This window comes from Ciona robusta, chromosome 1 (assembly GCF_009617815.1).
Source record: "Ciona robusta chromosome 1, ASM961781v2".
Taxonomy (NCBI): Eukaryota; Metazoa; Chordata; class Ascidiacea; order Phlebobranchia; family Cionidae; genus Ciona; species Ciona robusta.
In genome coordinates this window covers 9307235-9331960 of record NC_143235.1, presented here as the reverse complement: position 1 = coordinate 9331960, position 24726 = coordinate 9307235, and the positions used below count along the sequence as shown (strand labels likewise).

The following is a 24726-nucleotide window of genomic DNA, read 5'->3' as shown; positions in this document are numbered from 1 at the left end:
GTTATGTAATGTTTCTATGATTGTTACGCTTGGTTTCGCTCTAGTTGTTTTCATGATTCCACCTCAGACATAGACATTAGCCAACTCACATTAAACACATAGCGCATTGTCTGGCTTCGTTTTTCGTGTCGGTAGAGTCTTGTTTTCGGCAGTGAGGATTTATTCTGAATCAGGTGTTCCAGTCAAATTGCAGGTGGTGTAGAACTACAGTATATGACAACGATTCTTCATCGACACCTAACACTTAGATCTGTGTTCTAAATAAACTAGAGTGTTATCAGTACCCCGATCGTTGATTATACTATTTATGTTTCGTATACCGGCACGTTACAGATAAGCTTAATCTGAATTTGTAATGCGTCTTCAGGTTGCCTTGTATACTGCTTATACTAAAATTTAACACTGGCATTCGTTTTTATGGTCACCATTACCTGTTTCATTAATTAATATTTGTCTAATCTGTGAATTACACTACTGTAAAATAGTTTGCCACCAATATAAGTCTGGTTATTCGATGTTGGTATCTGTATTTTCCGCAACGCTTGTCTGATAATGAAAAGGAACAAACCCTTTTGCTTGTAGTTGTAATAAATTTTGCTTTCACCCATTTATGTCGATGTCATCAAACGAGGATAAACTTTAAAATGTTTTAGTTTATCGGATATTTTATGATAAAGTGTTGGGAAAACAGGGAATTAATAGTTCTTTTTAACACTAGTCCAGAGTTTCTTTTTAAGAGCTTGTATTTAATTTATAACAGGGAAATAGCTATTGAATGAAAGTAATTGGATATTATGGTTTTTTAATATTAAATACAAAAACAAACTAAATGTTTTTCTATATTCTATTCAAAATAAGAGTTTTTAATTTAACATGTAAGTCCACTAAAGCAGAGTTACAATTAAACTTGGATGTATACCAGATTGAACTTTCATTTTGGCGATAAGATGAATTAATATTATGAAAAAATGATAGGTTATCTAATATCTATTCTATTAATTGAACCAAAATATTCCTTAATCACAAACCATTGTATGCCAGTTGGCCTGTTTATACAATCATACTTGTAGCCTACTAAATATTATGTTCATTTAAAATGTTGGTTTAGCTAAAAAACTTTTTAACATTTATATTTTTTATTTTCCCAGAAAGACTCATTTATTCTGTATTGTTTGTTTTTTTGATGGATGGAGTGTGAAAAATGAACAATGTTTTACAAAAGTTTTCTCTAAAAGAAATACAGAAAAAAGCCTTTATTTGGATTGTACTTGCAAGCCTCATATTTCTTTTCTACTTATCACTGCAAGCAACAAATACTGGGTTTTCAGAAAAACCACTGACAAACAAAGCATCATCGACAAAAAAGTCAAATACAGTAAGCAGTGCAAATAATGTGAAGCAGTTGGGTGTGGTTATTCCTTCAACGACACTGAATAACATCGGGCAACATGATTTGTCCGCAACTAAAGTTTTACCAATGGCAACAATTCAGACAAATATGAGCATTGCTGTTGATTTTGATATTAATAGCACAGATGTTATGGTGGTTCTGCACATGCAAAAGACAAGTGGCTCTACTTTTGGCAGACATTTAGTCCGTGACTTAGAACCTCCATTCACGTGTGAATATGTACAAAAAAAGATGTCTCTATGCCCACGCCCAAATGGGCAAGAGACCTGGTTATTTAGTCGTTTCTCAAGAGGTGATATCTTGTTATTAATTTTTTTAATAATGTTTTTTGTAGTTATGTTATGGCATACCATTTACAATAACAAGGTGTTCTGTTTTAAGACACATCTTGTCTGCTTACTAGTTTTGACTCTTTAAAAGTATATATATAATTATTTTTAAGGTGAATTGTTTATGTATGTTTCAAAATCTGGTTAACTCATAAGGGACCGTTGAGTTGTAGCAATAGTAATGTAAACCTTAAACCTATGTTTTCTTTTTCAAGGGGCTTACCAACAAAAAATTAAAATTTGTGTTTTGATAGATATGCTTAAATGTAACCTAAAGGTAGCATGGGCATTTCTATCAATACACAAATTTTCATTTTTCGTTGGTATGCCTTTTAAGTAGATTCGTAGCCTATATATAAGATGTCAAGCTTTTGTTGTTTTGATCAGGATGGAGGTGCGGAGTACATGCGGGATGGACTTCACTCACAGAATGCGTTCCCCTTTTATTTCATGATCCAAAATTGGAACGAAGGTTATTATTAGTACAGTTTAAAAATTGACAAAAATTGTGTTTTTTTGACAATTTGCCATAATAGTTTTAAGTTTATCCTCTATATATCTGTCTTCTTATATCTAGGTATTTTTATATAACAGTCTTGCGTGAGCCAGTTGCAAGGTTTTTGAGTGAGTGGGGGCATGTGAGACGAGCAGCAACATGGGATCAACATAAGTTTTTATGCAATAAAGTTCAGACTCCACAAAAAGTGTGCTGGGGTGGTAAGTGTATTGATTCATAAAAAGCTTCATCAGTTTCTTGTTCACATAAAATCAATCGTGATAACATTTGTTTTAACGTAGGTACTCTGTTTTAAACACAATAATAATGAAATCAGTTCACTACTATGCTATTACTTACTTTAAAATTAAGGTCCTGGATTAATAGTGGTTTATATTGTTGATTGTTGTGTAAGTATAACAGTTACAAGATTCCAGATCTATCGAGAAATATGCATTGTTGGTATTTCCTCATTCCCTATCAAGGTTGACCGATTTTCAAAGCTTAGAATCCTTGTGTGTTAACAGAGAATGCTTATCAGCAGCTGTGTGATTTGTTTGAATTCTTAAAATTTTAAACAGCTACTATATTATTTTTGTTTCTTTTCGTACTGTTTAAAGACAGTTATTCTAGGTTTTGCAAATCACCTTTGCCCCTTATACTCAAACTAACTGAGTACTTATATACTTAATACTTAGTTATATCTTACTTACTACCACACTTTTTGTAAACTAGCCACAGCTTTCATTCCATTGCATTTTTTGGCAGAAGCCCTAGATTGGCGCAATGCCTCATTAGAGGAATTTATAAACTGTGACATTAACTTTGGAAGAAACCGACAAACAAGAATGCTTGCTGACTTGAAACTTGTGAACTGCTCAGCATTTGGTGATGAAGAACACGATAGAATTATGTTGAAAAGTGCCAAACACAATTTGATGGTGAGTGGTGACTGGAGCCTGTTGTAAGATATGGTAACTCAATACAAATTACAGACGAGTTTTATTTTTTGTGTTAATATCTGGACATATGGCATTTCTTAATAAAGTGCTTTTATATATGTGCCTTTCATGTAGAAAACATGTTAGCTCCAAGGTCCAAAATGATATACATTACTGTGGTTAGTTTCTGCTTAACATGACTGCTTTACAGGAAACCCATTGTCTTTCTCCATACACAGTTGTGGCTTTATTAGTCTTCTCTTTGACTCCCTCGACTTTCTGCCTAATGTATCTATTACAAGAAACCTTTTGTGTTTTAAAATTAAGTCACTTTATTTTTCTTACAGTCAATGCCGTTCTTTGGCTTGGCAGAAAGGCAAGTTGATTCTCAAGCTCTTTTTGAACAAACTTTTGGCATAAAGTTTACAAAACAATTTGTTGATAAGTCAGAAACTCATGTGTCCAACATTGTTCTAGATGAAGAAGTTTCAGATAAAATCAGGAAACTTAATCATCTGGTAAGATTTTTAAGTAGTATATATATACCACGTGTTTTAAGATAAAAAAATATAAACTTGAATATTTATGGATGATGCGTAACCTTTGAGGTCCCCTAATAATGTCTGCAAACACTTTGTAAATAGGTATGTATGGCATTGCCAACGGCCAACAAATTGTAGAGGGCGAAACCAACTTATGTATCTGATACCATAGTTCAGGGGTTATGTTACCAACTGATACTGAGTTCTATGCTGAATGCTGCTATCTGTGTATATCCTGATGCAACACACTCAGCGGACATTGATTCAAGGGGATTGTCCAACTTGTCAGCTTTTAAACAATTAACCTCAAAGTTCCATAGGTAGTAACTCAGGCACAATAAGCATGATATAAGACATCTGTGTTATAATGACTTTCCTTTCATCACCGCATAGGATAAATAGGCACCATTTAATTAAACATTTTTTACAGGATGTGCAGCTGTATAAATATGCAAAAGAAATATTTGCGAGACGTTATGAACGAATTCGTAAAGACAAGCAGAAGTAAACTCAATAGATGCATCACACCGCCTCTACTAACATACATCTTGCACTATTTTTCTTATTTTTGTATCTTAGTTCACTTAAAGTTGTTACTGTATTTCTTGTCACCGCCTTTTGTTGAACTAATCGGTGCTTAAAAAGCAAGGTTTAAAAAATCTTCTTCCTTTTACCTAGCTCTTCTGCAGCTGGTATTGACAGATTCATAGCTATACTTGGGCATGATGTATGCTACTTAGCTATACTTGGGCATGATGTATGGTAGTTACACATCGTTTTTTTCTACTTTTTACAGTATTATAAAATTATGTGTTGCTTCGTTTAATCTTATTTAGATTGTTATCTGCAGTTATAGCAAGTTGCATATTTGTTGCTTGTATTTTCGAAGCTTTTGAATTAACGTTGTTTGATTTGCCGCAAATCATTTACCCTTGCTTTTTCACTCGCCGACGTTGGTTTATATTTACCAACCCTGCAAAGTTCCATTTGGTTTAATGCAAAGTAGCTGTTGATGATGTTCATCACTGTTTATGTACAATGTACATGCTGCGCCAAAAACCTTCAAAAACTGAAAATATTGTTTGGTTCTTTTCCACCTTCTATTTTAAAATAGGCAAAAATTCTGAACAGTGGAGTCAAAATGTATTTCAATGACTAGGAGCGTTCCAAATAGGTGCATCAAGTTCCATAGGTGATTCCCGAAATGTTTTTAATGAGCTTGCTATTTCTATGAAAAGCCTATTTGGCGCGAAAGTGTAAAATAAACAAAACAAAAAAGTCGAAGGTAGAGGTTTTCGCCTTCACTTTAAAACGGAATAAACAGCCGTAATCGTGTTAAATATATAGACTTTGCAAAAAAAAACATATCGAAAACATTTTTCTGTCACTGTTATGTCAGTGCCGTCGGTTCCTTTTGTTAAAGGATGGAGTTTTGTTCAAACGCTGGGCGAAGGAACATATGGAGAAGTGAAATTGGCGGTAAATGACGAAAATACGGAAGCAGTGGCCGTTAAAATAGTGGAATTAAAGAACGCCACACATTTGATCACGTCGGTATGTTATTATTTCTGTTAACTAGAGTATTGCTTGTTATCAACTGAAGGAAACCATACATTAAAACTCTGTGGTTGTGAAGTGTGTATGTAATGCTTTGCAGTTGCTATTAAACATGTCTTCCCCGCCTTTGTGATCTGTTAGACAAAACGCAAGTTATTTATGGTGTATGTTATACATGCATTGATCCATATTATATCTTTCTTAATAAAGTCAAGCTATACCTTCTGTAATTTAGGTAGGCTATCTTCAACTTCTCATTTATCGATTAAATGTTGGGGGTTTGAGTTTTAAAACAGATTAGGAAGCGCTAATGTTTTCACCGCCATATCTTCCTGCAGCAACCCGTTGATTAACTAAACACTGGAATTGGTGGAATCTTAATAGTTTACACACTTAAATTTGTATTTAATATATTACCACTAGCAATAGTGTATCTTTTTAGCGGAAAATGGGACAATCCATTGACACCAATTGAAAGTAAAAAAACAGGGTAGACAAAACAGAGAAGACAAGTTTAGTTGCAACCATGCTGGGTTATATTACTTGTTACATATTCTTTCCACTTAACTGTTTCGTCAAAACCATTTAATTGATATAGGGCACTTATCCGATATTCCTTTAGCCAGTGTTGGCTGGCCAAAAAAAAGGTTACTTAGACCTCACTTAGACCCTCTTAATCCTTAAGTTTTAAACAAATAATTATACAGTGAAATCTAAGAAGTTTTAAATCAATTTTGTACTTGTCACCTGCTGAAGTAATATTATTACAATAATACGCACTTGTCAAAAATTGTACACATTAGAAGCATTAAAAAAAATCTGTTAAAAAATATGGTTGTAATCCTTCTTTTACCTTCTCCAATGATGCTTTAAAATTGTGTTTTGACTACAATTCTAGATTAAAAAAGAAATTGCCATTCATAAAATGCTGCAACACGAAAATGTGATCAAGTTCTATGGAACAAGAAAGGAAGGGGATTATCAATATATCTTCCTTGATTATGCAAAAGGGGGAGAACTCTTTGATCGCATTACACCTGATGTAGGCATGCCCCAACACCATGCACAGTGCTTCTTTCGGCAGCTCATTTCAGGTATTATGAATATTGATTATTGACCACTCAGGCCTTATGAAACTTTTGTTTGAAACTTTTATATAGGGAAAGAATATTTGAATATTTTATATAAACATGGTGCATCAAACAACAATGGCTTACCGGTTAATATATGTTTCAAACACTTTTTAGGTCAGTTAAAGGCAATACAATTTTAAACAATATGTATATTTGCACTAAAATGCTCTTACAAAACTGGTAATATTTAAAAATAAGTCTAATAAGTTGGAAAATACATTTGCCAATATAGTAGAAACCAGATAATTTAAAAAATGCAGTTACACATCAACAGTTCTTAATCCAGTACAAGCTTTATAACTTATGAATTACATGCTTTCCATATACAGGAGTTGAATACTTACATTCTTTGGGTATCACACATCGAGATATTAAACCAGAGAACATTTTACTCAATGAAAATGAAGTTTTAAAAATTGTTGATTTTGGTTTTGCAACCGTGTTTCGCTATAAAGGTAATTAGTAGTATATCTTAATTTAAAACCTTTAACACTGTTTAAAGGCTACATTACAATGTGTAGCAACTAGCAACCACGATTTTATAATATACATTTGTTATATAAGATACTTAAATCTTTCTATTTTTTAGTTAAAATACAAATATATATATAATTGAAATTGACATTTTAATTGATTATAATATGAAATTTGGTAAAAATAAATGTAAGTGATTAGTAACGCCATATTACTATTGTACTTCTGTACTTATATGATCATATCTATTTATCATTAACATTTTCTCGATGCACCTAAAGGTATAGAAAGGAACGTAAATCAACAATGTGGAACCCCACCATATGTAGCCCCTGAAGTGATGCAAAATAAACCTTACAAAGCTGAACCTGCAGACATCTGGTCTTGTGCTATTGTTCTTGTAACAATGCTTGCTGGTAAGTCCATGAACTGCAAACCTTATGTTTAAATCGTATAATTTCTAATTCTGATATAGTCTGTGTGCTGATTTCACTATTTATTGTGGTGATTTTGTTGCAATACATTATTTATAAGCCACAATATAGCTGGCTTTAGCTGCAGTTGTATGTATAAACATTGCGACTGGCATGGTGGTGCAATATAATATAATGTAATGTAAATAGATTTAATATTATATCACTAATTATATACACAACAGGTGAATTGCCATGGGATAGTCCATGCCTAGGATGTGAGGAGTATGCTAACTGGTTAGAACACCACATCGAATTTTCTCCTTGGACAAAAATTGGGACAGCACCTCTTGCTTTGTTGCGCAAACTGTTAACTGCATCAGCAAGTGACAGATACACAATAAGTGACATCAAAAAGGATCGGTACAAAATTTCATTTTACTTACTAAATATTTCTTACAGGTTACAGATTTACTGTGTCCTTGGACAAGACACTTAACGACAATTGCTCCAACCGAGTTTTTATTAAGGGGTTGTCTCAATTGTCAGCCATACATAAATAACAATTAACCACAAAGTTTAATACATGTTATTTTGTAAGCGGGTCTGAGATATAAAATAAAACACCTGTGTTATTTATTGACTGTGGTTTTCCCGTCATGCAAGGATAAAGCAAGTTACATTCTTCATTTCAATGCCACAATTAAAAATTGACAATTCAAAATATTAAAATAAACATCGTAATGTTATGAAAATAAACTGTAAACATCCTGTAGACTCTCATTGCTAGTTACTTGCTTGTTGCTGATGGTCAACTCTCTTAGTTGGTCAGATTTGAACTAACTTTTTTTGGTAACTTTTAACTTTTTATTTTGAATACACAGATTTGAATTGTCGGCTTTAAATCTAAGCCTTTCCACTAACAACTTTGTAATTAAATTGATAATGTAACTGATACAAATTTGTTTAACATAGGTGGTACAAGAAGCAATTACAACAGAAACGCCGTCTCTCCTCCCCTGTTGGTTCACCATTTACAAAGAAGGGAATGGTGGAATATGAAAATGCAGTTCGTGGAAAAAATGAAGTTCAGGTAAAATCGGAATGTGTGTTTTATTTAATTTTTCTAAATTGTATGTGACTGGTGATGCGCTGGTCACTGGTTTTAGTTCATATCATTTTATTTATGAGTTAAAAAAAGTTGAAGGTCACAAAGTAGGTTACAAAAATACCCTTTAACACTCTTACATTCAATAATGTTTAGATATCTGCTTCCCAGCCTGAACCTGGCTTGGTTGGACCTGGTGTTTCTGACGATTCTGTTGGTAGTCTTTTACATGTTAGCTTATCTCAGGTCAGTAACATCATGTTTTAAATTGAATTCTACCTTTGACAAACACGGTCAGTTACATAAATTGCTGCTATGAATATTGCTTATGTGTATTTTTATATTAGTAATTTAACTCTTATTTTCTCCCTTTAAAGTAAAATACAGTGATAATATAATTCTAATTTTGTTCATTTTCTTTCAGCCTGATCAGTCAACAAGCATGTTGGTGAGCACGCAATTCCTCAGTACTCCATGCAGCTCACAAACTGCCCTACAACGTTTGGTGAAGAGAATGACTCGATTCTGGAGCTGCAAGAACACATGTGACACATTAAACACAATTAAGGCCGTCTGCAAACAACTAGAGTAAGTTAACTCCCAAAATTTCTGCTTCCAATTTTTATTATCACCATTTTTGTAGGTATTCTGTAAAACAACCAACTTCTATGGAGCTGACAATCATCACTAAGGATCGTAGGTTACGGCGTTTAGTTTTTAAAGTGTTTGTTTACCCTGGTGCCTCTGAGATTGCTAACGTTGAGACCAGTACACAATTCACGCTTGTGGATGTCCGGTTGTCTCAAGGGGACGGGTTGGAATTTAAACGGTGTTATGACGAACTGAACAAGCGTTTAATTGACATAGTGCAAAAGCTAGTACCCACTTGGGCAATGCCAACTTTAAACAAAGGCTGAGCCGATGAAGGACTCGTCAACGCATCTTAGATAGTTTGAATGCACTTGGCATGGGCTTGCCATGAAGGAATACAAACCTCGTTCATATTCGTTTTATATTAACACCTGTAATGTATCTTCTGCTTGGAATTTCATTATTTATCTTCTTTCACAACAGCACGACAAACCAACTATAACCCCAATAAAGTTTCATTAACAAAGTTTTGATTTCCGCTAAGTTTTGTATGAGCATTCGAATTGCATTGATTTATCCTGCCTAATTAGTTGATTAGCAAGGTTTTTGCTGCACATATAGCGAGGTTAGTTTATGTTTTTGCCACCAATCGAAATGCTGTGGTATGTCTGTACTCCATACCAGAGCTATAGAAAATGTGTTTTTACGAGTCTGCTCTGTACGAGCGACAAAATTGATTCAGTAACTGAAGTACTTGGGTTATACAAGGACAACTAGTCATTCACACGTTAATATAAAGCCAAACCTAATCCTCCCATGTAGTTTAAATACTCGTCGTCTTCAGAGTTGACAAATATATACTATAGTTAAAACCAACGTCGAACCCAAAGTTGATATGGAGAAGCTCGGTAGGGCTACGAACAATTGAGTATGAAAACCTGCAAACAGATAAATAGAAAGTTGGAAAGCCTATGTATTGATCTGGTACAAGTTTATATGTCGTTAGTTTAAGTTACGAGATTGGATCATTCGAATCCACCCGCAAACGTGCAAAGACCAAACCCTATGTGAACAATAATGATTTATTCTACCACTCTTTATAATATTAAATCATTAAAATCATTTCACATTCATTAAGTGGAACCAGCGTCAATGAAGTAGTGTAGTGTTGGGCGCACCAGCGGTCTCCCCTGTTACCCCATTGTTACGGTTTGACCACTCGGTATTTCTATGGCATGTACATGTATGTATGTAGTGTGTGATTTTGTCGAAACAACTGTAACGGTCACACGGCAAAATCAAACAAACATACAGACATTTTTGGCTGAGTATAATTGTTGTATACAGTATTCCGTATAGGATATTTTTTGTTAACAGCAGCTATGTAAGTATCAGTTGCAGCACTCGTTGGTCTTTTAATAAATAGAAGGCTATTTAATTTTCCTGGAAAGCTGTTGAAATATTTTTTAAACTTTTGTTACAGATGAAAGGATAAATGAACTGAAGTCATTCTTGTGTTATCTCCTCATTAAATGTCATGTCGCTTGGTTGTGAAGAAGTTGTGGTTGCTTTGTATGATTATAGTGCCAAGGAAGGTGAAGAATTATCCATAAAGAAGAATGAACAACTTTATTTATTGGATGCAAAGCACACATGGTGGAGGGTGGGCAATTTTTGTGTGGGAGTGTATTAATTGTTATGTGGTGTAATTAAGTGGAGGCATTCCGTGCACTGTGTTTAGAGTTTGTATAAACTGGTTCTGTAGGTTACATGCTTTGACAAAAGTGTTACACTTGCAGCTTTAGTAGGGTGTATAAACATACTTATAAATTTAATAAATAGGCCTATCTCTTTGGTGCCTGGCCACAGTATGACAGGTGCACAAGCGATTTTGTTTACAAAATTTTGGTTATACATGCCATAATTTGTCCCATGCGCGTCAATTAATTAAACAGTGAAAAAAATCGTATTAAATTAAGTAGGATTTTCCAACGCCGCCTGGAAGTGTACATGCTTTGCATGTCGATTTTTAGTGATAGCATGTGTACAAGCATAAAAATAACCATCTTGCACGCGCGATATCTCAGCAGGAACTGCCATATTCTGCAGACTGTATGCTTAGAAACTTTAAGCTTAATTTTTAGCACGTAGAACACGCAAAGAAAGCACTTGCAACTACTAAAAATGTATCCACACGAATAAATATTAAAGCACTTTAGGGATGTTTATTGCAATTTCAATTCTGTGGGCTATACACTAAACAAGGAAAACTATTGAAGCTGTACACAAATAGACATAAAGTTCAAGTTATTAGCTATTAAAGAGTTTTTTGTGCTCAATAAGATTCAATATAGCAAAATATACTGTAGCCTACCCAATGTAGTAATACTGGTAAAATATATAACAGCATCATTATGTTTAGGGGGATTTTAAAGTGAACATGTTAATTTTAAATGGCAACTGTCTTCTGGTATATATAACATATTATTTTTGTCTAGTTTATCAAAGCTGTGAAATTGGGTATTTTGTTCCATCACAAACTATAAATAGCCTAACTAAAAGGGTTTGGTGTTGGTTTATTCTGCTCAGTTAAGTTTGTTTTTTTTTAGTTAAATTATTAAGAACTATGTTTTGTATATAAGTCCACTGTGATATCAACAGAAAAAGTTGGTTTAGTGATTTTTTCTTTGTTTAATTTGGTCCTTCTTTGTTAATATGTCACTAATTGGTGTACTGTACACAAGACAATCATTTTTTGTTTTACCACTTTTTAACATTGCAAGCCACAATTTTGTAAACATTTTAATCGATATTAGGGTTATTAAATAAATAATAAGCAAGGCAAGTTTACCCTTACCAATAGCCCTAACTAAGTCTTTGACAGAATGTTAATCAAATTTATTTTGTCACAGGTCCGAAACAATGCTAACAAGATTGGACTGGTACCTTCAAATTACTTAAGAAGGGACAAGGGAAAAGGAGAGTCACTGGTGAACAGAATCGGTAAGTTGTAAGACAATAATTTATATCTATTGTACTCGCTACCCTGTGTAATTGTGTGTTGGAGAAGTGTTATGGTGAAATGGCTGTAACAATGTGGTAACCAAACCCTCATTGTCATTTGTGTAACAGGCTTTTGTGGTTTACTAATTGACATTCTTTATAAGTTGAATCTGCTACTCTGTTTGTCATGATCAATAATTAGTATGGTCGAAATTGCGTCACGCACCTCAATGTAACAACGCACTTCATAATATTAAAATGAAATCCCCCAATAGCAATACTTACAGTTGACTGCATTACTATATAATGTATATATATATATATATATAAAACAAATTCCAGGAAAAAGGGCAATATTTCTTAGATAGTTATCTGCTTAACAATGACCAGCACCTGTAGGTAATTAGCTACTCTGATATACACAGGGGGTGTTTATTGTAAGACAATAAACAACAACAAAGACATTGTGTAACAGAACAGTTTTACCGTGTAATTACTTGTTAATTATTACTTAAAGTACAAAAAATTTCCTGATTATCTTGCTTGCTTGAGGCCTGAGCTGGTTTGATTTTTTAGCCCTTTCTCTAATATTGTTTGATGTTTTAAATTATAATTGCCGTTTTAACTGTTACATATTATTGATGTAGCTAAATTGATAATTTTCACAGTTTTTCTGTTAAAAACTACTAGTTTTACCAGTTATCCTAATACTGTTATTCCATTGTATGTATGCAATTGTGCACTAGATTCCTAATCTTGGAATTCTGACCATGTTCTGCTAGAAATAGCTACTGACTTCTGTAGCTGTATAGTCTCTGATTCGTGAACTTATCCATACTGGCTTGATAGCATCTCACATTACTTGCTATTCAGTGTTGGCACGCATGCATAATATGCTTCCCGGTTTGATAAGGGTATTGTTATTAGGTAGGAGCTATAAATAAATCAGCTGATTCAGGTTGCAAGGGTTAGCAGGTATATTATGCAAGGTAATGGAGGTTATAGTAGGAAAGGTGCAGTGATTTATGCTAACAAATTCCGTTGACTTGCACTGGTGTGTCATCATGTTATGCTGCTTAGTGTTGATACATCATTCCGAATCGTGATCAGCGTAATCTCATTCTTTGTGTTACTTGCTCGTATGACGTTAACAGTGTTGCCAAACGACGGCAAGAAAAATCTTTAAGTCTGCTTGCTAAGGTGACAACCGAAGTGGAAATCCTGATGATTTACAGCCAACTCCCCGCGGTAACACGACTTTCTCCCAAGCACGCGGCTATCCAGGCCGCAGTGTGTGATCCGGCACGCTGCGTGCTTTCGGAAGTGACTGCGCCCATTCCCTTTTTATTGCTGTATTGCTCCTGATATGTTGCTCGGTTATTTAACACACAGCGTTTGTTTTGGTAAGCTTCTTCGAAAGACTTTATCGCAGACAGTAGCGTTGCCGAGCAGCGGTGCTTTCCTTGTTGAATATTAACTTTATAGCACTTAACCTACGTAGGCTCAGGCAGCGGTAAATTGTATCGATTGGGATTGCTTGTCTAATTAGCTTGACTCTTTCCAAGACCCAGGCAAAGTCAACGTAATGTAGGTGATTATCGATCTGCCTTTATTCGCAATATTGCTGCTCTGTTAGAAGCAACTTCAACTGAACTTGCCGGACTGACCTACTTATGTGCTGACTGCCACCCAACTACAAGCTAGATTATTTTGGATTAAAAGATTGTGTGGTGCACACAACTGAGGCAGTCATAGGTTACTGTGTATTGCTTGCAGTTGTAAAGGAAGTTAAAATGGACCGGCATCTCAGGAAATCTATGAAATCACTCGGTACGTTTTCTTAATCTAGTTTGTTTACGAACTTCTGGTTATGTGAATTAATATTTTAACGTTAACCAATTAGTCTCGTTCTGTTACCATGTTAAATGGTAATCAAGCGTGTTTGTGAATATTTATTGTAAAACGCGTTTAGAACGTACCGTTTAAAATGAGCGCTGTCAGTTATAAAATCCTTAATGTAATGCACGCGCTTGTTACAATACGTAATGTATATAGATAGAACATCCATTCGTTTTTGAGTGTACATTGTGACATATAGTAGCGGCATGTCAGGTCAGACGTCATTGGATTTTTCGAATTGTACGTCAACTTTTACGTAAGCTGGCTCTGGCGGTATATGCTGACGCCGATCTTTCTTATCTACTTCTTTTTAAATACTGCGAAAATGTGCGACATACCATGCGTATGAAAGGTTAATGAATTAATCTAATGTACCTACGAAACGCGTTATCGTAATGCCAAACGTATGAATGAGAAACGAGTGTTGCCAAATTTGACGTTTATAGGTATAAATGATGTATTAAAAATAAAACATCTTTACCCAGGGTTGTTTTGTCTTGTAAGTCAAAGTTAACTGTTCATTATAAAGTTAGCCTTAAGTTGTAAGATTGCATTTTACTGTACACCGACCGTAGCTTGTTTATATCCGTGTGTAAATTTGCTTTTTTTCCCACCAAAAATCAAAGCCTATGTAGCGAAGTGGAAACGGGTTTAAAACTAAGATGGTTTTAGATGTTGGGGCAATGGTTTTTAACTCCGTTCATAAGCCAGCTCAAATTAGACCACATGCTGTCAATATACGTTGTAATTCTTAATTATTGTTGGGCACGTTAGCGGCAGCCCTTGTAAGTGCCTTTTCTGTCGAACAATTCCCTTTGATCATTTCTTTGGCATCACACTAAGGCTCTTAATTAAAACATTAATAAAAATAATTTTATACGATTAATCTTACATTCTTAGACTGTTTATTTCTGTGTACAGTGTACTCAATGTGTATCTAAAAAAAACTCACGAAAAAAAAGAGGTGGGTGATTGACATAGTCAAGTTTTACAGTTCAACAGGCGATTAAATTATTTTACAATGCGCATTTACATATTTTCTTAAGAATCATTTTGTAACGACACGTAACTATTTTTGTTGGAGCTCTGCTTCCTTGTTATATTCTATTGTGTGCAGTGTTGAATCATCACACTGTTTAACAGTAACAACAGGTTCATTTAAGGCTTGTCAATCCGTACCTTTGGTTTGTTTATTTTCCTTCTGTCCCTTAAGCATTCGACTATTCTTCATGTCTTGTCGCCTGCCAGATTCGGAATTTGTATCTGCCAGGTTTTAATTCCCGTGAGTTTTTTATAAATCAGTGTAGACAGTCGTCTATACCTCGGGAGGTTTAACTTGTGGTATACTGCCTGCTGATATCGACGTGTTCTTTGTTGAATACCTTTCTTGAACAGTGTCAGACATACATGGAATTTGTGGCACGTGACCTTGCATAAACTTCCTCTCGCGCAGCATGCTCATGTGATGTCAAAGGTCACTGCCACGTGTAGAGACTTAATTACGTCATGTTCCCAAGTGCCTACCAAAACAATTGCTATGACCCTGTGAGCAGTCAGGCTTTATGTTTGGGTTATATCTCCTTGAATTAGAACATGTGTTGCTGCTACTGTAGCAATTTGTTAGCAACACGACAGCGCGTTTCACGCGAGATCAAAACACTGCGAGGTTGACGGATTACGAACAAATAGAAAACGTCGTCGGATATTATTTCCCACGTCCCTACATTCGTCATTGTCCTTGTGCTCTTCCACGTCATTATATCGCTACATCTCCACGCGCTTACGATTCTTTCGTCATTTACATCGATTCTTTTATGAACCGTGTACCGAGCTCTTTTGTTATCGAAATTCGCTAAACAGTTTCTTTAGTAGCGACCAAGAGAGTCCAGGCAACGAGCCAACAAACCGGGTTATTTTGTTCGACCATCCAAGCACAGTCGCAAGTAGTTCCCTAATTGCGTCACTAAATTTTATTAAGATGACTAAGTAAAGATTTAGTGTCAAGTTTAGCTGTCGTTCTTGCGTCAGTTGCCCGTGTGCATCGCCTTCTGGCAGTTCTTGGATTTACGACGGTACTGGTGAAGCTGTTACCAGATCTAAAACCTAAATCTGGCCATTCGTAGCCACGCCTCGCCTAGCATGTGCGCTTTGGCACAGAACCATTTTCTGAGCCCCATCAGGATTGGTCCGTTTGTGCATCATCTTCCTAACAATCATATTCATCTGGTGGGAGCAACAAGACGCAAGATTCCCCATGAAGAGCGGGAAAGACTTTGTCATGCAAGGAGTTACAGGAAGTTCCGACACACGAAGCTGCTCAGAGGTTAGAGACAGGCGTATTGTTATTCAAAATACGACCAAGATTATGGTAAACGTTTAGATAAAAGCGTCGGCGTTTTTTTCGAATCTTTATTGTAATGTAAATATCTCCATCGTTTTTTTTATAAACGATTTATATATAGTAGGGTGGGGGAAGATGGGACACCTTTTCATTCTATTTTCTCGTTACATTTGGTAGCAAACAAAGAAAATTCAATAAATCATAGAACTGTATCCTCCCGACTCCCATATACCATTGTTAATTGTTTAAAACACGATCTGAATATTTGGTTATTACGTGCTAAAGGTGTCCCATCTTCCCCCACCCTACTATACCAAGCCCATAACCTCCTGGTTACAAAAAATCAATGATGTGCCTTTAAATTTAGCAACGTAAATACGGTTGTAGGTTTATTTGTTAGTCGCTCATCGCTTTCAGTTGTGAAGCCACTGTGGGCGTCCTCATAACACGGGCGTAGCAGCTACACGACAGCCCGTCATACTGCATGTGGTAATTGAGCAGTAATAGCACAACACTCTATTTGATTTTAGTTCGTTAAGAAGTGTTCAGCAAGGTAGTCTTACTGCGTACAGTAGTGTTGCTGTTTACGCCCACGTCAGCGCTTTGTAACCGTCTCCTTCCGTGTGTGCGTGTGATTACGCGTCACATTAGCCTGAACGAAACCGGGTGTTGGTGTTAAAATTGAGGCTTAGGTGTGTAGCATGCTTAGATAGGTATGGTAAAAAGTATCTTCAGTTCGCAAGTGTCTTTTTTGTTAAAACAATTTGCGCGAGTAAATTCAGCAGGCGGAGATTATTGAACAACGCGCATTGCTGAGTATTGTCATCAACATTGTTCTCGTTAGTTTTAGTTTCTTGAAAACCTCATATTTGGCAAAAGTAAGAGTCAAATATAGAATTCATTCTCCATGCAGTGGAAACAACATGTGGGGAAATAAGAAATTTACGGAGTGATTTGACCTGTTAAAAGTTTGGCTGTAAAGCTATAGTAAACCAATATATAGTTATTCTATTTAAACGCTTGTGACAGAGCTGTAACACAGCCGTTGTTTATATATACGTCACCTTTTCCGTTGCATTAATGCTACGTCCTCAACACGCATGAAGTGTGCGGTATTATGCTTAGTTAAGTGTAGACGTTTGCTTGATGACTTATTTGTATTAACGTTTGTTTTGACTCTTGGAGTTTTTTAATATAAAATAGAAAGTATAGAAGATATTAGTATAGCTTTGTTTCGTTCTGGTCACAAGTAACCCTTAATATAGGCTAGTACCAACAGTCAAACACCATTCAGTAGTTACTTTATTTATAAAGATATCCTGGCGTTCTTGTTTTGTTTGTACAGGCAAGTTATTCAAGAATATGCCCGTCTTTTGGTATAGCAGATTTGTTTGGCCAGGTACAAGTAAAGTCGCCATATAACTTAAAAAACAACGAACCAGTATCAGCCTCATGGTGTGAATTCACCCACAGCTAAAACTTGCCCAGCGGAAATGATGTGCGCTTGTTTGTATCATTATATAATATATCATGTTGAATCTGGCATAGTTTCGTTGAAAGGTAATATTTACCTAATTTAGTATTTCCAGTAAACGATAGTCGGCTAGTAAATAGCATTTATTCGTGTTTGTTATCTCCAGATGTCCAAAGACAAAAACAAATTTAGTGTGTCACGTGTCGTGTTAATCACTCTTAGTTCGGGAAGTAAGATCGTTCCCCGGAAGTACTGAAATGAATAGCAAAGCAGATAATGTGTTTTTAGCCCTGCCTGCTTTCCTGAGCTGGTTTTAGTTAGGTATTGTGACGTAATTTCGAAGCATTCAGGTTTCAGACAATTCTGAGAAAAATTCGGAATTATTTGTCAACATTTTAAAACGAAAGTTGTTCGTTATTTGGTGTGTCGAGTGTATGGCTTATTTTAGAAAATGATTTCTCTTTCTATTTTTATGAGACATTAAGTTGAATATTTCGAATATTGACTCAGGGTTGGACGATTGGCGGTCGGAGTAAAACACACAAGCTGTTTGCTGCCTAGTAAAAGGTTAACGTAATTCATTTGCACATAGTATGGTCCAGTACACGAGCAATAACCTTAAGCACATAAAACTTCCGCGGACGTTTGTTTTCACTCGTAGTTCCGGATATTCGACATAGTTTACGACTGTAAGTCTATTATAGCTCGACCACGCACGCCCACAGGCGATCTCCGTCCGCGTAACCTGAAACAACGCAATGTCAACTGCTCCACGTTATTTTTCGCAGCGATGGTGGTCTTGGGGTATCGTGTTTATTTTGCTTTTGTATTTATAGTTATAGTAGCAACACTGACTTAATGTCCATGGCAACCCATGGCCGTTTTGTGACTTACCAACCACTCACAACCAAGTGCTTTAGTCACCAGATTGTTAGCAATTACTTAGTATGTGGATTTCACAGATTTGTTACTTTTAGTTTGAAATTGTAAAAGATCATTTTGTTATGTCCTGGTATAATCCTGCACAAGGTAAATCAACTGCTTAATACTACAAACAAGAGTTTTGGTTTAACAGACAGCTAAATACACAAACAAAACCGACATGTTATGTCAGCAGCTAGGCTTAATCAGCTATTTTGTTGTTGGGTTTTTGCAAGACGACTGTCAGTTCTTACCTGTTTAACCCCTTGTACTTCACCACTACTTTTATTGAAAATATCGTTAAAAAAAATATCGTTGCTAACGTTGCAGTTGTTGTATGGATTGTTATAAAATTTTAACGAAAAGTTATCTGTTTCCAGCAAACCGTCTCCCGGGAGCAAAGAAAACGAAGTCTAATGGAGCTGGGGGCATGAGTGGAATGATGGGGCCGTCCAGCATGCGTGGTGCCGGTGAACCACAGAACTCTAATCATATACCGAACTTAAAACCGCCTGGCGACGGAGGCGACCGAGCTCATATGAATGAGGAATACGTTAGCAAGTTTAACTACGACGCAACTAAAGATGACGAACTCACTCTGCGGAAAGGCATGAGAGTAATTGTCCTACAGACTGATCCCGACGGCTGGTGGTATGGTAAAGATGCCGAACGTCCTGGACAGCCCGGTTACTTCCCGTCAAATTACGTAGTTAAAAGCAGCTCGATGCCTCAATCATGTCCCAGCAGTATGCCGAACACGTCACACGTACAGCCGGCAAGCGACTGCATATCTGTTGTTCGCACACTTTACGCTTTTAATTCTGGCAACCCGGAAGAGCTCGCATTCGAGCAAGACGAAATGCTGGATATCATTGAACAACCACCCGACGATCCGGAATGGTGGCTTGCGAGGAATAGCGAAGGGTTGACCGGACTCGTCCCAATGAACTACGTCGAAGTAGTGGATGGAGCGCAACCGGTTTCATCCGGAAATATCCAGAACTACGACCGGGTCTGTCCACAGCACAATGACATCGAAAATATGCATGCTCAGAATGTTAGTATCATTCGGTTTCAACATAATTACTTTTACTTCGACTTTGCTGACTTACTGCATAGCTACATTAACTATAATGGAATGCTCCGCTCACCTAAAAGACTGAGGCAACCCATTATACCATTCTCGTACCAATCACTGCATTGCCATCTTTCAACTGAACTTTGCATGTCTGTATTATAATCAGCCACTAATTCTTGCCATGCCTTTCAATACCTTCATTGCCAGTGTTGACCATTGATAATTCTTGTTGTCATACTTGTGCAACACTGTACTTTGCATTAATTGCACTGTTTACCCATAATAATAATTAATAATTATTCAGTCATTATATTTTAAACTCAAGACGTTCGAGTTCTAGCTTTAACTTCTTTATTGTAACTCTCCAGACTGCGATCGGAGGCAACGATGGTGCAGCAGATGGTATCCACAGTCGAGATTGGTATTTCGGTAACATGAAACGTGCTGATGCGGAACAACGGTTACAAGACCGGGCAGATAATGGAGAATTCCTGGTCCGCGGTAGTGAAACATCGGTAAATATACTTATGTTTGGTTTTCACTTAAATTTATTGTTGTAATGGGATTTAAAATATAATGCAAATATTAGTCGTGTGATGATTAAGTTTAATTCGCCTACAGTAAACTGCTCTGTATATGTAGAGCATTATGTCTATGCATTGCCTATATGTTGCAATTTTGTAATGCGTATATTAATCAGAATGACCATACCTAGAGTTAGCTGGTGTCTATAAAAAGACGTTATTTGTTTTTGTAAATTTTCATATTCTTTTACTTTTGCTAAATCTAAGTTTCCGTATAATCCACTTATACATATTTTTTTATTTTTTACACATTACGGTCTTCTGTTTCATTGATCCATAATTCAATTCCCCCTTAGAGTGGTGATTATTCAATATCAATGAAGATGCCTGGTCGTATCCGACATTTCAAGGTCAATACTCTTCCTAATGGAGTGTTCGGCATCGGACAGCGCAAGTTTGATTCTATGGACGCATTGCTCGAGCATTATAAGTCCGCCCCTATCTACACGAGTAAAGAGCAGGGCAAAGTTTACCTGAGTAAACCTATGGGCCGATGAGGCAATCAACACAGTTGACGTCCATGGGACCCACCGAGCAGTCGGCGTCCGTCACGTTTCGGACGACAAACAGTGCTTAGCGCCAACCACTGTTTGCTTCTCACATCTGCGGACAATTGGTATGCTGCGGACGATCGACAACAGCATACTGTAAGAATATTATTTCATCTTCCTGTTTCTTTTCATTTTGTAAACTCTACTTCCGCTGTAGATATCCGAATTTGTCGTTTTCTCGATTTTGGGTCCAAGACTAGATTTCCCTATTAGCCATATATTTAAACAATTCTCACCTGACCGGCTGTGCTCACTTGCCACGCACAACGTTATAATTATACAACCATTTTCTCTATGGTCCGGTCTTAATCAACCAATACATCCCATGTGATATATATATATATGGTACAGCAACGCAATTTGGTCATGGTCTTCCGTTTGAAACGTACATTCATTTTTATATTCTGTTCTTAGTTTTGGTCCGTCTGTTTTCCAGCCGGTGTTTTCCAATTTCGTTAAAAATTCAGGCCGAACGTGAACTAGTTTGAATCGGTTCGACCTTACCTTAACTAGCTGTGCAGTGCAACCGAATCACCACCGAACTGCTTCCAGCTGCACACCTTACCTGTTTTAATGCTTTATCCTGTACATACCGCCTATGATATTTATATGATCGTACTTTCGGTCGTTGTACATACTCATACGTCAGCACAAACCCTCACAAAACCAATGATCGTCACTATGCCGGTCTCCAACATACGTGATTCTACAAGGATACAGTTATTCGCCCCAGTGGTTATCTTTGTTTGTATGCACGTGGACCAGATGTGAACGTCTCTGTTCGTTAATAAATAATGAAACGCTCGGCATAATTTTAAATCGATCATCGATCCGGTGGCTATTGCATGGAAGGCCGGTGTTTGGTTGTGACCTAAAATAAACCACGGAAATCTTAACAATTTGCCTTCAGGAAATTCTGAAAATATTCTTTTTGCGTTTGAACACCATACTCAACAGTGAGAGCTGTTAAGAGCAAATAACGTTAATTTCTCAACTGGCCGTTATTACAGGTTTAACAGCTAGAGTATTTCATTGTTAAGTTAAAAGCACAGTGTAGCAGTATGTTATGTTTACCACACAGTACTGTAATACACCCGTCGGAAGGTTAGAGGTATTTTTGCTTCAAATTGGGTGTTGCTATTTTACATTTCGCACAAGTTACTTTTAAGTGGCTGTGACTAAATTTCATTTTTCATGCATAATATTGATTTTATAGTGGTATAACATATTTTCTCATGTATGCATATCTCAGTTTTTCTGACAAAACTATTTCTATGAGACACAATCAAACAGTGCGAAATATTTTATTTTGATATTGGCTTAGTGATTCAAAGTCGCCAACTACAAATCTGCGACAGTTTTTATATGTATATATATTGAATATGGCATTTAAAATGAGCATCTTATTATAATCAGTTTTTTGGCAATTGAAAAATGTTGTATATATATGGTGGGGGAAGATGGGAGTCATGGGACATCTTCAGTGCATAATATCAAATATTAAAACGAGAAAGTATAATGTGTGTCATATGTTTTTCCCCATCTTATATATATATATATATATATATATATATATATATATATATATGTAAAAACAATACATTTACAACTAAATACATCACATGAGTTTACACTGACTATTTAACGAAAAATATGTTTTTTGTTAACTCTTTTCGCACAAAGCAAATACCGCTTCATCACAAGATACATCGTCCCAGTGCATTTGGAAGTAAGAAGCCATTATGCCACAGTTTTGTCTGTGAACAATGCCACCACCATTATCGGGCTGAAATTCTGCCCAGTCTGATTCTCCCGCGATGACTTTACGGTTGTCAATCCAAACCCAATTTCCTTCACTTGCAATATCATTCATTCCTATCCAAGCACTGCGGTTACCGACTTTGTCTTGGATGACTGTCTTGGTGATGATTCTATAAACCATATTACTCATAACATACCTCATATAAATGTGTTTCACGCAGATATATGTCCAAGTTCTGCAGCGGCCTTTAGCGGACATAATGTATGTATAAATTGTGAAATTTCGGTGTTATAGCCCCAGTGGTTGTCCGCAACGCCAAGTTAAAAATGCCCACCTTCTATATTCAACATTCCGAACTCCTACTGCTGCCAGATCTGCTCCAATTGATTTGCAAAATTTCCGTGACTCGGAGTAATTTCCGAGTTGCGTTCCAAGGTAGTATTGGTAACCGTTTCCAACCGGCACCCATCTTAGATTCGGTACATTGCTGGTCGTGTCTATACTCGAATAAATAGGGTACGTGCAATACATTATTTTAAATTCAGCGTATTAGTCGGGACCATGGCCTACTTAATATACTGTGTTGACTGCTGCCATGGCGGGACTCGTATCCGTTATAACCTTTATTGGAATTTTTTTCGAAGGGGGCAAATTATGTGGTTCAATTTGATCTATTAAAAATTCCAACAATTTTCTGTTTAACAAGCCTATTAATCGGAAATGAAAATATACATTTTCTAACACACTCTGGTCCAATTGTGCTTACCTGTATTCAAGTTAGGTAGGTCCTGTAATGGTTCTGGGGTTGAAACATTTGACAAGTCAATCCCCTGATCTATTTGTCTGTCGTGCACGCTTGTGTCTGATAAAGACACAACCTGTACATTTGTAAGTTAATACACCTTTTTCTGTGTTTTAGAAAGCAGTATACTAACCCTTATAAAGGCGTAAATGCCAAGAACAGATGACGCAACGAAGTAAAATAAAGCAATTCCGATGCAAGCCTTCTTAGAAGAACTTAAACCTTCTATACAAATCATAGTTTTTTAAGCATAAAACATGTAGAAGTTGTTGGAACATGTTTACCTTTCCTATCCGGTTGCTGTCTTGCACATTGATTTTCAACATTAACTCCTTCATAGTTTTCGTAAACAGCATTGTCGTCCCGCTGCATAACTTCCTTCGTATTTTCAAAAAATATGAAGAAGATTTTAAAATGTTCCAATCCAATAAGCTTTCGAAGACACAAAATACTAGTGAAGTGACGTAGTTTTATCCGGTCTTATAGGTTTGGGTCTGTGACACATTAGTAACTCATAATAAGGTCGTGATTTGAGTAAATGAACGATGCTTCGGAAAGCCTAAAACCAACTGACTCACATCCCGTAACAATAAACTGCACATATTTCCAAACTTAATACATGTGGTAATATTAGGGGGTACCACGAATTAGTACTACAGTATGGTTGGGAAAGATGGGACACCTTTTTATTCTATCTTTTCCCATTTGGTGGTAAAAAACAACATTTAAAGAACTATAAAACCGAATCCTTACGATTCTCATAGACGGTTGTTAGATGTTTAAAACACTTTTGGAATATTGGATATTATGTGCTAATGTGTCCCATCTCCCCCACGCTACTATACTATAAATGCTTACCTCGCCAATTGCAATTCGCTAAGATAGCAGCACCTGGTTACTTAATCGCTAAATAACTTGTTGTGTGCTTTAATATATTTCTTTGAAATATTGTCAATTAATAAAGGCATGCGATAGTACAAACTTATGCTCTCCCCCCAAATCGTCTTATATATATTTTTGAAATATTGTTCAATAAGTGTGTAACTATTTCTCTCAGTATTCCAACTTACCCCACTCCACGATCGTGGACGTACTGACAAATTTTTACTTTGGATGCAGTGGTATTAATTTTTAAAAATATAAACATTTATGTACGGACTCTGAGTTTTTACTTATACTGTATCAATTATTGTGGTAAATACTACGCCATGACCAGGAAATAAAATCGGTTTTTCTTTTGTCAGTCGTAAAAGAAAAATATTTTTTTTATTTTATAGCACCCAATAATTACCAAATCCATAGAAATTACCAAAAAA

The 24726-nt window shown here is 36.1% G+C and overlaps 4 protein-coding genes across 9 annotated transcripts; 3 read left to right on the top strand and 1 right to left on the bottom strand.

Moving 5' to 3' along the window:
• Positions 1–85: 85 nt before the first annotated feature.
• Positions 86–4795, top strand: LOC149742860 (heparan-sulfate 6-O-sulfotransferase 3-B-like). The gene is made up of 6 exons (XM_089894071.1): positions 86–1703; positions 2128–2212; positions 2318–2457; positions 3005–3177; positions 3525–3695; positions 4150–4795. The coding sequence occupies exons 1-6, from the start codon at positions 1202–1204 to the stop codon at positions 4225–4227; spliced, it is 1149 nt and encodes a 382-aa protein (XP_089750197.1). The 5' UTR covers positions 86–1201; the 3' UTR covers positions 4228–4795.
• Positions 4796–4967: 172 nt separating this feature from the next.
• LOC149742859 (serine/threonine-protein kinase Chk1-like) lies at positions 4968–9521 on the top strand. Its single transcript, XM_089894061.1, has 9 exons — positions 4968–5273; positions 6175–6370; positions 6739–6864; positions 7165–7299; positions 7542–7719; positions 8272–8389; positions 8561–8650; positions 8829–8992; positions 9048–9521. Exons 1-9 carry the CDS (start codon positions 5112–5114, stop codon positions 9319–9321), a joined length of 1443 nt encoding a protein of 480 aa, XP_089750187.1. The 5' UTR covers positions 4968–5111; the 3' UTR covers positions 9322–9521.
• A 733-nt stretch (positions 9522–10254) lies between these two features.
• Positions 10255–21658, top strand: LOC149742858 (cytoplasmic protein NCK2-like). 5 transcript variants are annotated; one of them, XM_089894068.1, is made up of 6 exons: positions 10255–10379; positions 10479–10658; positions 11908–11998; positions 19014–19645; positions 20080–20226; positions 20592–21658. In XM_089894068.1, exons 2-6 carry the CDS (start codon positions 10533–10535, stop codon positions 20790–20792), a joined length of 1197 nt encoding a protein of 398 aa, XP_089750194.1. In that variant the 5' UTR covers positions 10255–10379; positions 10479–10532; the 3' UTR covers positions 20793–21658. The 5 variants fall into 5 exon arrangements, with proteins under 5 accessions (XP_089750194.1, XP_089750192.1, XP_089750195.1 ...); XM_089894066.1 differs by having other exon boundaries at positions 10261–10379; positions 19014–19690; XM_089894069.1 differs by lacking the exons at positions 10255–10379; positions 10479–10658; positions 11908–11998 and adding an exon at positions 13567–13828 and having other exon boundaries at positions 19014–19690.
• A 476-nt stretch (positions 21659–22134) lies between these two features.
• LOC149742857 (uncharacterized) lies at positions 22135–23919 on the bottom strand. Of its 2 annotated transcripts, none has more exons than XM_089894089.1 (5): positions 23695–23919; positions 23544–23632; positions 23375–23486; positions 22943–23105; positions 22135–22777 (listed from the first exon to the last, which is right to left on the bottom strand). In XM_089894089.1, the coding sequence occupies exons 1-5, from the start codon at positions 23780–23782 to the stop codon at positions 22510–22512; spliced, it is 720 nt and encodes a 239-aa protein (XP_089750215.1). In that variant the 5' UTR covers positions 23783–23919; the 3' UTR covers positions 22135–22509. The 2 variants fall into 2 exon arrangements, with proteins under 2 accessions (XP_089750215.1, XP_089750214.1); XM_089894088.1 differs by having other exon boundaries at positions 23544–23635; positions 23695–23918.
• Between the last annotated feature and the right edge of the window lie 807 nt (positions 23920–24726).